We start from the raw sequence: 13,807 nt of genomic DNA on the forward strand, positions 1-13,807 counted from the left end.
TCTGCGTACATTTGCTTAGTCATCAGTAATGCACACGGCATGACTCCACTCACCCGACAAATCAGTGGGTACGTACTGTACAAATGCACACTATCCAATCAGACCCGATACAAGTGATGTATCAAAAATGCATACTTAATTAATTGTCAAAAAAAAGCTTATTATTATAGTTGTAATTTGCAGTGGTGTAGAATTGTCGGTAGCCTTCCATTAACTCATTCACTGCCGTTGACAGCTATAGACGTCAAAAATTCATTTGAACTATTTCTATTAGTTTAACTTTTTTTCCCCATTTTTGTTAACAAGAGTATGAAAACCTAGAATATATTTTTTTTTTGTACATTTAGAACGGATATAAAATTTGTGATTCATTGTGAGTTAACTAGGGAAGTCATTGTAATCGCCTGATGCCTGATTAATTTTTAATAATCTTTTCTTAAAAAACAAACATATTTAAAAAAATATATATATATTTTTTCTTTTCTTTTCTCTTTTTTAGAAAAGATTATTAAAAATTACAGGCGTCAGGCGATTACTATTTTTAATCGTAATTAATCGCATGACCTCACTAGTTAACTCACGATTAATCACAAATGTTATATTTGTTCTAATACAAATCGACAAAAAAATCTAGGTTTTCATTCTCTTGTTAACCAAAGTGGGAAAAAATGTTTAACTCATAGAAATAGTTCAAATGAATTTTTGACGTCTATAGCCGTCAATGGCAGTGAATGAGTTAAAAAAGAAAAACACTAGTGAACTAACCGGCAAAAGTAGTGATAAATAAACATCCACTATTTTTTTTAATGCAAAGTTTTTTAACTCTCAATAAGACTTCTTCAGCTGTCTGTAGTTTGTGCCAAGGGTGCCTTCTTTAGACAGAATGTTGCATCTCTTCCACCAATTTTCACAAAACAATCAGTTTTGTTTTTAGCCATCCTTTTTGGTTTGTTATCCTGTTGAAGGAAACCATGAGATCCTGCTGAGAACAAACCTTGAGATTTCATTGAACCCCGTACAACTTCAAGAACCCCTGTGCCTGATGTAGCAAAGCAGCCCCAGATTATCATGATGTTATCGTTATATAATTTCCAAATCACAAAACTTACTTTGCTGTGCAGTACATAATATCTCAAATTACTTTGGTGATTATCATTTAAGCGTAGAAGTGCTCTGGACACATTTTCATTCGTGTATCAGATTGTCAATGTTTTCCCTGGAATTTTTCAACTGTCAGGGTATGACAAACAGCTCTCAGCATGATACGAGCTGTTCTACGCCCCATTAACTACAACCGCAAATGTAATATTGTCATGATGAAGAAAGAAAACAATTTTAAAAGAGTGAGCTAATAAAGCCCCAGATGAAGTAAAAACCCGCAAAAACATTTAACTCATAAATGCTCATTCAACAACAATAATAATAATAAACATACGAATGCTCTTAAAATCACATTTTGTCATAAATTAAGCATGACCCTTGGAGGACATAACGGAGGGGTGGAGTTTAAAGAACTATTGGCTTGGAGAGACATCAATGTTTACTCTATAATCAGAATTGTGCATAAATTGATGGCTTCAATATTTGTTACTGTCACGTATTTGTTGTCAAGATGACATTGTAGTCATAATTATTTTTCTTAACATATTAAGCGTTTCCAAATGGTTCGGACTGTAGCAGTGCATGGTTAAAGTGAATTTCCCAAACCACCCAGAGTTGTTTTTTTTTTTTTACATTTGCCACGGCCCAACAGCAACACTCTTCAAATATATCCATCCATCATCCAAAGATTTAACAAATGTCCTTAAACATCTGTTCTGATATTTTTAGTCAACACAACAAAACATCACACTGCAGATCGGGGAAAAATGTGTGAACTTTTGAGGTTTATGAACTAGTTGAGCCTCCAATAACCTCAACCAAACATTTCTTGTGGTTGCAAATTGGACCAGAATAACAGTTAGGAAGAATTCTGGAATATTATGTGGTATTCTTGGTGTGAATTAAGGTCATGTTACAGCGTCTCAATTAGGTGAAGGTCAGGAATCGGATTGGGCCACTCCAGGTTCTCTCCTTTGGTTCATTGTTTTTGTTGCATCACCCATCTTATGCCACCTTTTATTGGCAGACAGACGAAAGGAAGAAGTTCTAGTGCAAAATTTATTGATAAAATTGGAAATAGCAATGCGTCCAGGCCCTAAAATAGCAAAGCAGTCCCAAACCATGATGCCCTCTAACACCATACTTCACGTTTGGGGTTGTGCCTTTCTTTCTCCCCACACAGCTTTTGTTTGTTCCTTCCAAACTACACAACTTTGGCTTCATCCATCCACAGAATATTTTCCCAGTAGCGCTGTGGGAAATCCTGGCGCTGGGCTGCGAACTTCAAACAGCAGTGGCTTCATCCCTGGTGTCCTCTGATGACATCCATTCTTGCTTAATGTTTTATTTATTGAAGATTCGTCAACAGAGATGTGAAGATGTGCCAGGGGTTTTGTCAGTCTTTAGTTGACGGGCTAAGCTTTTTTTTCTCACATCATTGGGCATTCTGCTCTATGCTCTTGCTCCACTCTTTACAGGGCGGCCACCACTGATCTGAATATAATATGACTGGATAGCCGATAGGCCAAGACTTTTGAAGCCACAAGGCCGCCATATTGCTCCTCCCAGGAAACGTTCCTCGGCATACGATCCTATACATTTACAGTATCGAAATTGGAGACCATTTGAGGCAGTACTTAGTATCATTTAGCATGATTTAAGATTTTAGACATTTTACCACTTGCCTTAAAAACATGTAGAAATTATATGCTTAATGATGTTTACAGGCGGAAACTTGTATAGTTTTTATTAAAGAATTATACCTGTAATTCAAAAAAAGATGCCTGTGCCAAATCTATTCTTGGGGTCTAAGAACTGAATGATAAAAGAAAAGGGGGGGAGGGGTTCAAAGCAGCACATACCGTCCACTTGTTAAAAATGAGTGACCACCCCTTCAACCTGCCCCCCCAGCCCTATACTAAGAGCCTACGAACTGCCATTTTAAACAACCTGTTTTACCTTGGACTGATGAACATCAAAACTTTAAGAGATACTTTTACAACCGTTTTTTTTCTTCTAAGATAAAAATTTTATAATTGAGTTTTTTTGAGAGCTCTGGTTCTAAGGCAGGGTTCACACTGGGTAATGCTTCTTGAGAATGGAAACTCAAGGAAGCAAAACCAGCGCCAACACAACAGCTCGTCACATTGATTGGACTGTTGGTTGGCTGACACCTTGATAAGTCATTTAAGTAAAAAAAATGATGTGAACCCCTGTAGTTTCCCCCCGTAATCTGCACTTTAAACTGTCTAATTGCATCACATTTTGGCTACCCTATTTTATACAGAGAAAATTCAATGCTAGTAGTGCCCCTTTTGCATTGAAACATGTTTCATTGTTTGTTTATATTTTATGGTCTGCTCTATCTAGTACCTTAAATAAACTTTTGTAAGTAAATGTTTTATAAATCAGAGTCCGTGCTTTATAAGCGGTTGCAAAAACGACTGCAGGCGATACTTATTCAATTGGCGTCTCCATGAAAGGGAGACAACAATAAAAGGACATTGACTTACTGCAAACGCCTGTCGACTAACAAACACATTCCAAAGAGTGAAATCAGTTGACTCAAAACATCAAAAAGTCACTTACTCATAGTATTCAGCTGCTGGGGTGATCTTGTATTTGGCGTAGGAGGTACCATTGCCCAGGACCGAGCCGTTGATGGCCTTGGGGTCGGTGCAGTTGGGGCTGTTCCAGGGGTTGTCGCATCTGAGCCAAGGCAACTCGCGGGTCATGGAGGAGAACAGATAGAAGAGTGACCAGGCGATGATGACGTTGTAGTAGAAGCCCACGTAAAGGGCGATGACAATCACCGTGTAGCCTACACCTGTGGAGCAAGGCAATATGTCAGCATTTGCAATAACTACTTTTTTTTGTCCGGGATTACTGTTAACTCTTTGACAGCCAACTGTTTTCAGAAAAGGGATGCTGTGGGTGCCAGCTGATTTAAGCATTTTGACTGATCTTTCAAGGTCCACAGAAAATGTTGTGTTTGGACTATGGAAACACACATACTACCAAATGAAAGATTGAAGAACTCTCATTTTTCATCAGAAAAAAAAAGTTTGTTTCTACCTTATTCCATTTTTCAGTAATCAACAATAGAAAATGGTTAGTTTCACCCAAATGCTCTGTTTTGGACCAAAATACGGAGAAATCAAGCTTTTTGTGAAACGATATTATTTCATGCACTCTAGTGAATTTGACACCTTTTTTTTTCCATGAATGATGCCACAAACACCGAAACATAGTGAACGTCTTTTAACGTTTTTGGCAGTCCTCATTTGGATTTTACTAAACGTTATTAAACGTTTTTGGCAGTCAAAGAGTTAAATTTCTTGTATAAAGACTATTATTTTTTTGTGAGTCTTTTGTGGTGACCAGCAAAAGTCTTGTACGACGCATGGTCTAAATCTGCGCAGGGGTGGGCTAGACTGTGTTTAGGTATTTTCACAGACACACAGCTTGGCACAGTTTAAAATAGAGATTTGCGTGTACATGTGTGACATTATTATTATATACTTCTAAAATAGGTATAATTTTGAGAGTGATGGTTGTTGCCCTGTGATTGGCTGACGACCAGTTCGGAGAGTACTCCATCTACCACCCGAAGATAGCTGGGATACTCTCCAGCGAGTCCAATGAACCTAATGAGGACAAGTGGTTAGGAAAATTTATGGATGGATGACATTTTTCTTAGAACATTCAAACTTTATTTTTTTGTAATTTAAATGATTTGTTGGTGAGGCTCTAATAAACACATTAAAACATGATTCCATTAATGGCCTGTGAAACAAACAAACAAACAAAAACAGGATTGCAAGAAGATGCAACCAAGATTTACAGAACTGAAGTTTTGGGCAACTTTGTATTGTAATCAGTTCAACATCCCGTTTATATTTAAGATGGAGGCGTACCTGCACATGCTCCCCATCAAAATGGCCTTAAGTGACGTCAGCCACTTGACATGAAGGGAAATATAGGGTGGGCTGCTTGACACGGTTATGATAAAAACAGGAGCGGAAAATAATCAGGAGTCAGGTCACTCCGCTGCCTCGCATACAAAACACATGGTTCGAAAAAACTAAGAAATGAGCAAGGGTCTTAGCAGCAGCATGTATATTGTTTTCAAGTTTTGCAATTTGTCACAAATAAGTCGTTCACCTTTTAAAAAATGGTAGAATCCTGTTTTGGTATCCTCCATGAACCAGGAACTAGCCATGTAGCTATTTAGTCAGTTAGAGGCGTGCATTTTCTTTTTAACATCTGAGGCTCAATTTTATCTTTTGCCTTTCTCAAGAGTACAAAAAATGGTACAGTCTTGTCATTCTACCAGGAAATAACCTGATGATGGACAAACACAAAGTTGCTCTGGAAATTTTTCACTTCAGTTATCGTTCACTTTTTTGCTTTTACCTCATGATGGAACCTTTTGCCTTTCTCAAAGTGATAAATACCCTATCATCACAGTCCCACCTTGTTGGAGTTCTACTGAGTGAAAATCTAGTTTACTCTAATTATCTTTCTAAAGTCACAGTTTTGTATCATTATTGTTTTATATCTCTTTTAAAAGCAGAAGTCAAAGGAAATAAGCAGGACGATTATGAGTTTTTCGTGGTGCAAATTGCAGTTCACCTTTAAAGATGGGGCAGATCTTCCACACGGTGGCCGCCCCCTCCCTAGTGTACTGGCCCAGTGCCAGCTCCATGTAGAACAATGGCATCCCCGCGATGACCAAGAAAAGAATGTAGGGGATCAAAAAAGCTCCTGAAAAAAAGAAAAACAGAAATAATTGCGTTTGAAAAAAGATCAGACAATCAAGTGAGCATAGCACCCTGTGGATCTGTGACATAACCATGAGGAAATGTCACAGTGATTTGGCGGACAATAGAATTAAGGAAATAACGGAACAAGACCATTCATGATAATTAGAGGCAACAGGTTGATGACGGAATGAGCCTGAGGGCTTGTATGTTGAATAGGTGGTCATCTTGACATTCTAAGAACACGTGCACGCGTGCAGGCAGGAAAGGCGGAAAGCTATGCTCATGCGACACAACGAGGAAATGAACTCCAGTAATTGGATTTTCCCTCATGTTGCAAACGACACATTATGTACAGTAATAAATAGCTTTTTGCCCTGGGCTAATATGATTGACAGGGTAGTGCCGTAGCTAAGACCTATTGAGTGCCACGCGTACACACACACACATGCGCGCAAATACCCCATGTGGACTACTGCCCCCATCTCCAATGCAAGGTAGTCAATGATGAGCCGAAGTAGAAACGCCAGCACGTCATTAATGATGAACTTTTAATGGCTCATCCGACAGCTTTAAGGTTGACTTTTTAACATGACACTCACTACCTGCAATCAAATCTATAGCGATCTGTCAGTCCAGCCACCTACAAGGCTAATGAGTGTACATTTGTCCATATAACGATCCATCGTTCTGTCTGTCTGTCCTCCTATTCATCTTCCTCCGTCCATCTTTCCGGTTGTCCATATAACTGGGTCTATCACCGCATGTCCGTCCATCCATCCATCCATCTGTATGTCTGTACATTCGTCTAGTGATCTGTCCGCCATCATCCATTAATATTTCTACTGTATCTCTTGAACCATCTGTCTGTCCAGCTGTCATATATCTGTCTATGTCAGCTGTTCATTCATCCATCTAACTACGTCTGTCCGTCCATCGACCAGGTCCGTCCCGTACATCAATCAATCGTTTGCCCAATTGGCCTTCCTTTTATCCATCTATCAAGACATCCATCATTCTGTCCAATTGTCCATCTATCTGTCTGTCTGTCTGTCAATTGACTGTATTATATACTGTGGATCATGAGGCTAGAGACGTAGTAACAGGACTGAGACCCAGCTCCCGTCCAACCGGCCTCCCATCCCCACCGCCGGATTCTACCCACTCAAGTAGATTTCAAATCTGTGGGAAACACTGGATTAATGATACGCAATCACTGACTAGCAGGGATTTATTTTTAGAACAGGCCTTTTAGCTACTCAAGTGGTCCTGGAGGTCACAACCTAGTGTCCGCGGACACCATGTTAGTGAGCCCTAACCTAAGTCAATCGGCCCATCTATTTCCTTCCATCCATACATCTATCGATTTGTCTGTCTGGTCGTACATCAGTCTGTCAAATCAGACATAAGACATTTATGGGTCCATCAATGTCTGCCTGGTTTCCTATTAGTTCTTGTCTGTCTGTCATTCTATTTCTGTCCATTCGTCCATTCCAATTATTTTAAAAGAATCAAAAGCCACACAGGCTAAGTTGTCTTCTTCTTTGCCAGAAAATAAAAACCCCACCATCTATCCGCGTCAAACCGCCATGTACGGAACCCTATTTCAAGTTTTACTTTATAGACAAAGTTTCTGCTTTTAGTACAAGGGGATTTTCGTTTAAGAAAACAGTAAAGTTGTAAAGCCGTCACTCCCTCTCACGGAGCATGGAGGAACAAATCCTCCTCAGGCATTTGAAGCCAACAAAAACAGAGCCCGGTTTTCAACAGGAGGCACATTTCGCTGGTTAGATATTGAAAGCAGGTCTGAATAAAAGCTGCCGGTCAGTTTTCAGGTGGTTCTTTCTTTCCACTGTTTGTTAATTATAACCTGCTGAGCGAACCACCAGCTTTATGGGCCATTCAAATGATACAAACTCATAAAATCAATCGCATACTTTCCATCAAACTGTCCTGTATTGATACAGAAAATGTTTTAAGCCTCAGGTTTTATTTTTCAAGTTCTTAGAAATGAGTTTTCAGGACAAAGATGAGTATTGCTGAGGATTAATCCTGTAAGGCAACCATTGGCTTGTCTTATCGGTGTATGATTGGACTGCTTTGCGAATTTTAAGACTTGTCATGCCCATCGACATTACCTTCAGTACCTTGACTGACGTGTTTGGTGAAATCCAATATACAGACGCGCCCCTACTTACGAACATTCGAGTTACGAACAACGGTACATACGAACATTTCTGCGCGTACAGTATGTCGAAAAATGTTCGGAAAGAAATGCTGTAAGTTAGATTTTGTATTGCGCGTAGTGCTTCTTTCCGCCGCTAATACCGACGATTGGCGCTGTGAGAGCTCATTGGAGGCTGAGCAACGTGTCGAGGAGGAGGAGGAAGAAACGCCGGTCCCCATGAAGCAGGAAATAACTTTTGAAGCCGATTCCAGCGACGACGAAGAATCTCTCATGATATAAAATCCTCCTCTTCCTCCTCCTCCATCATCTCCTTAAGCATCGAGTACATCTTCCAAAAGTTAAACTTCATTTTATTTATCTTATTACGTACATGTACATACTGTGTGCGTCTCTCGCTCTCTAGCATACGTAGTACAGTACAGTACTGTACGTATTCTCTCCATTTTATTAAGTTTTTTTCAGCACAAACCAATGCAGGTTACTTGTACAAGCCTTAAACATACTTATATAAACCTTCAATATACTTATATAGGCTTTAAACATAAATTATAATACAAAATATAGCACTGAAGCAACTTACGAACAAATTCACTTTACGAACGATCGTCCGGAACGTAACTCGTTCGTAAGGTGGGGAGCGTCTGTATAGTTTAATAATTCCTCCTACTAATACATGCTCGTTTATCGACACGTCATGCAGCCGTAGCAAATTCTATACCGAACCATTTAAGGACAAACCAAAAGAAATGGACCAAGAAATGGATCTCAAGGGGGTATTTGGCAAAGAGTGAAGAAACTGAAAAACAAACTTGCTCTGCCCATTCCAATAATCATGGCCAGTCCCTCAAAGTGAAAACCAACGATTTGACTGTGAATACCTCCTCAGCTTTTCTGTGGTCAGGACTGATCGGAGCCCAACAATGACTAAAAACACACATAGGGGCGGGGTCTATCTTATCATCCGAGACAAGTGGTGTGAACAGTAGAGGCACAAGTCTGTGTATCCCTGATAATGAAATCCTGCACACCTCCCTTCAACCGTTCTACCCAGGGAGATCCTACAGATATCTTTTACCATCAAATAAGCGGTTCGGAAAATGGATAGATATACGTATACCGGTACTGTACATTTTGCAAAGGCACATTTTGACAGGATTGGACACCATTTTTAGGCCCCGTCCACACGAAAGCCAGTTTCAATGTATTTCAATGTATTCTCACTAGTTTCCTACCGTTTGTCCACACGTTCGTCCAGTGAAACCGATCACTTTTGAAACCGGGCTCCAACCGGGCGAACCGTCAGTCTGTCAACAACAACGGTGGATAGCCGTGTCGTAGTCGATTTTGCGCAGCCTCCTTAGCTTGCTTATGCTTTTGCAGAGGAAAATATTTTTCTTCTTTATTCCCACGTTAAACAAGCGGTGTTGTACTTGAATCACCCGCCATTGTCACTTCTCCTGTGTTCGTCTTTTTCATGTTGTTTCGATACATGCAAAGCCATGTTTGTTCTGTAGATTGCAATAAAGTTAGGGGGAAAAAGTGTTTGTCTTCTTTGCTGATTCTTCTTCTACGCTTACCGTTAACTCCCTGTGGCTGCGCCACTCCAGATTTTGCATTTACATTACAGCCGTTAAACGTCCTCAGCATCCTCTTTTGGACACACGCAAGTCTTGAAATGCTTCTGTGTGTACGAGATTTGTTTGAGGAACGAAGCTGGCTTTGCTTCCGCCTGGACGGGGCCTTAATGTCTCCCTCAAACTTGATTCATTGTGTCCTGATGCCCCAAAGTTTATCTTGTGAGATTTTAATAGCTGTCCTGTGAAAATGTTCTTACGCACATATTATCAGTAGGTGGACTGTGCTGCCAGGGAAAATAGGTTTTCAGACCTATCCTATGAAACTGTCAAAGACTACATCCCCCAGGAATGTTCAGTTAAAGTATTAGATAATGACAGTATTATCTGTTTTGACTGCACAAACTGAGATGACAGTCATACCAAAAAAAAGACCTTTCAAAGTCTTTCCATAAAAACAATCCTGGAAAACAGATAGAATCATCTCTTGGGCGGCGTGGCTCAGTGGTAGAGTGGTTGTCTCACAACCCAGAAGTTGTGGGTTTGATCCCATGCCATTGTGACCACGTTGAAGTATCCTTGAGCAAGATACTGATCCCCTAGTTGCCCCTGATGCTGCGTCATCAGTAGGTGAATGAGTAGTCGAAGTGTAAAGCGCTTTGAGGGCCTTATAAGGTGGAAAAGCGCTATATAAATAAAGTATCAAGTACCATGTCATTTAAAAGAAAGGAAAAAACATTAAAATCAGGATGACACAACCAAACGGGACATACAGAGACGGATTAAAAGACACACAGCTACAGTACCATTAAGGCAACCCTGGTGTCAAGCAACTCCCGTGAGGAATGTCAGAGGATCAAGGCCATGACCAATGTCCCACGCAAGGACAGAAAGAAAACTTCCTTGTTGATAAGAGACTTGGAATGGGCAAAAAGAAATTCTGTGAATTTGGGAGCAGCAACGAGCTTGCATCGTGCTGTCTCCTCCATTCCCTGCATCTGTCCTAAAATCAGACAGTCCGATGTCTTTCACCTTTCTAGTCGTCGTAATCCGCAGAGAAATCCTGGCCCAGACAAAATCTGTGATATAATTTCCTTAAGCACTGTGTAGCACAGTAAGCCTCGTTGTTCAGACATTTTTAACTCCTCCCTTAAAATATCTGAAAAGTCCCAATCCTGTGTAAATCATCCACAATTGTATGAATGCCAAAACTGATAAGACCGACCAACTTCTGACCAATAGCGCTGACATAACTGGTCATAAAGTGCCTGGCGGGTCTCATCATCTTGAGAAACCAAAGACTCATTCAAACATTACAGCTGGTTCATTTCTGTTGGACGTGATGACAACATTCATAGGTTTCTCACACAAGGATGTATTTATTTTTGTTACTACAAATTCATGAACTAGCACTTTACAAAACAGTCAGGTTAATAAAAAAGCAGATGACACAGCTCTAGATCATGAGCCAATTGCAGACACCTTTTAAAAATTAGTTCACTAACTCACATTCTATTTAAAATACCAATAAAGACAAAAGAAAAGTTATAGACTTGATAAAGTCACAAAAATCCACTTCAAAAAAAGTTGCAAATTAGGAAAAGCTTGGCATTACACTGGACAACAGGCGTAAGTGGAACACATGGACTGATCCATTGGGCACTAAAACACAATAAAGAATGCAATTTTTCAACAAACTGCTTGTTTTGAATGTCAATAACAAAGCACTTCAGATGTTTTATATGCTTGATGAATTATCTGCTGGTTTGGAAATGCATCAGAGTTGCAGAAGAACACGATTAGAAACACAGTTACAACTGCCAGCCAGTTGCTTGGGAAAACACGACTAGGCATTGAACACTTTTATGAAAACAAACTGGTGAGAAAGGCAAATAACATTGCACGTTAATGATACACACATCTTCTTTTAAATTACTCGCATCTCAGCAATACTTATACCCATCCAGTTCTGCGAGTTTTAGATGTCGCCCTCGTTTAACGCAGGTGATTCAAATGATCAGCTCATCAGCAAGCTCTGACAGCGATCCTCACCTGTGTTGGAGGAGTGAGACATCTAAAACACGCAGGACGGCGGCTCTCGCAGACTATGGTTGCCAACCCCTGGCAGAGTTAAACCCAAGGGTGACAATGCATCATACTGGTATTTATGTTATGTCTGTCAACATACAACAAATATGAAATGCTCTTCTATTAGCTGGCAGGAGGTAAAACAACTCTACGTATCCACCTGTTGCCTTTCAAGCAATACAAAAAGCCATAGCTTCCTGCAAGTTAAGCTTCATAGTATGTCAATTTGTGAGTAAATTTAGATCACTATTATTTTAGCATTCATATTTTTTGTGAAATTTTTAATTGATGGTGCACCGAGAGATTTTCTAATGTAAAATTAAGGCTCAATGTTCTAAGTACACAGTAGAATTTCATTTCTAGTTTTAATGATTTCATAAATTTATTATTGTTATTCATGAATTTCCAATTTTAGTATTTTATAACCAAAAAGGAAAATATACGAAAAGAAAATTGCCCTTAAGATGCTAAATAATAGTTATGCACTTACATCCATTAACAGAAATTTCCGTTTTAAAATCACTGAAATGGAAAGAGTCCACATTAAATACATCTGGCAAAACGTAAAATAGATCAAAATCGTATTTCTTGATTAAGATGTCAAACTAATTATATGCCCATACATCCCTGAGCAAAAATATTAGTTTTGGTTCACTAAGATTGAAAGAGCACGCATTAAAGCCAGATGGTCTCTTCTCTATTTGATGTCAGGTTATCTAATACATTTTTAAATGCGCTGCGCATGCAAACTCATCATTGCGAAATTAATTAGAACATTTCTACACCATGTTTACGAATTGCACGCATTGAAAAAGTCAAGTTTGTACTCACCCCCGCCATTTTTGTAGCATAGGTAAGGGAATCTCCAAACATTTGCCAAGTCGACCGCGAAGCCAATGACCGAGAGCAGAAAGTCGATCTTCTTGCCCCACAACTCCCGCTCCTCGTCGGAGTTGGACCCGGGCGGCCCCGAGCATCGGCTGGACGCGGGGACGATGGACGAGCTGGTGTACTGCACGCCGTTCTGGTCCTTGACCAGCAAAAGCTCGACTTCCTTTTTCTCCACGTTGCATTGTTTGAGCGGGGCCACCGTCGTGAGCTTGTTCTCGGGCACAACCTGGATGTTCATCTTTGGAGGGGTGCGCTCTCCTCACGGTCCGCTCGGCGCGGTGTGCGGGCGCTGTGCGGGAAGAAGAGCCGGCGACACCTTCGCGTACATGGGCTGCGAAGGGGAAAGGAGGTGGGGTAAGGTTAGGTTAGGTTAGGTGACCGTGCGTAAAAGTTGCGCCATTACGCACAGAGTGGAATATACTTTGCCAGTAGCAATATATGTATATATTTTTTAGAGTGTGCTACTATCAATATATATTTTTAGAGTGTGCTACTAACAAACGCACAAATGAATCATTAATTAACACTCGATAAAGAAGTTCTTAAGCGCATCGAACAAGCTACTCAATTAAGAAAAATCAACCAGAAAATATCTCGTATAAAGCTTCACGGCTTGTTGGTAAGCCAATAAAAGATAAGGCTGGCGTAAAAGCACCTACTTGGTAACTTTTAAGTATAAGTCTCCATGACCTGGTGCCGCTCTGCTCTGGATGCGTCTGAAGGGAACTGGCCCATCCTGAAGAAACTTTTAAGACTCGCCCTCATCCAACCAGAGACGCTAATAAAAAAGGGTTTGTTTGTTTGTTATTTTAACCGGGTTTCCCAGCCACGTGATGTACCATAATTGGCCACTTTGTCTCCACTTGCAACTGGTGGTGCTTTTTCTTGTGTTTATTTATTTTGCTGTTGTGCATGAGTAGCTCAAGTTCTCATAAATACTCCATGTGCACTCTGTCAACTGTCTACATTTATTTAGGAGAATAAAAGGGCAATGTAACTGAAAATCCTGGAAATCCCATTTCTGACAGTTGACAGTAATCCCTCTTCTCCCTGCACACCACCTCAAAAAAGTCTAAACAGTCTTTTTTTATATAGGCAATTAGGTTGAATAATTTAAGCATAATCAAGTGGAGTCAAGAATAAAGTTCATGGAGGGAATATTTTTATTTTGTGTTTTCACACTAGCTTAGGAATCACTGATC

General features: G+C 40.0%; 1 protein-coding gene across 1 annotated transcript in view; it reads right to left on the reverse strand.

Moving 5' to 3' along the window:
* The window catches only part of slc6a2 (solute carrier family 6 member 2), a 37,437-nt gene extending 24,061 nt beyond the window's left edge, over window positions 1–13,376 (reverse strand). Inside the window, exons 1-4 of the mRNA XM_077564291.1 lie at window positions 13,265–13,376; window positions 12,546–12,936; window positions 5,737–5,868; window positions 3,691–3,928 (exon numbers count right to left, since the gene is read on the reverse strand). Coding sequence (XP_077420417.1) covers window positions 3,691–3,928; window positions 5,737–5,868; window positions 12,546–12,843 — 668 coding nt within the window. The 5' untranslated portion in view covers window positions 12,844–12,936; window positions 13,265–13,376. The remainder of the gene's footprint in view (window positions 1–3,690; window positions 3,929–5,736; window positions 5,869–12,545; window positions 12,937–13,264) is intronic.
* Between the last annotated feature and the right edge of the window lie 431 nt (window positions 13,377–13,807).

The sequence above is a fragment of the Vanacampus margaritifer genome, chromosome 4, assembly GCF_051991255.1.
Source record: "Vanacampus margaritifer isolate UIUO_Vmar chromosome 4, RoL_Vmar_1.0, whole genome shotgun sequence".
In the NCBI taxonomy this organism is placed as follows: Eukaryota; Metazoa; Chordata; class Actinopteri; order Syngnathiformes; family Syngnathidae; genus Vanacampus; species Vanacampus margaritifer.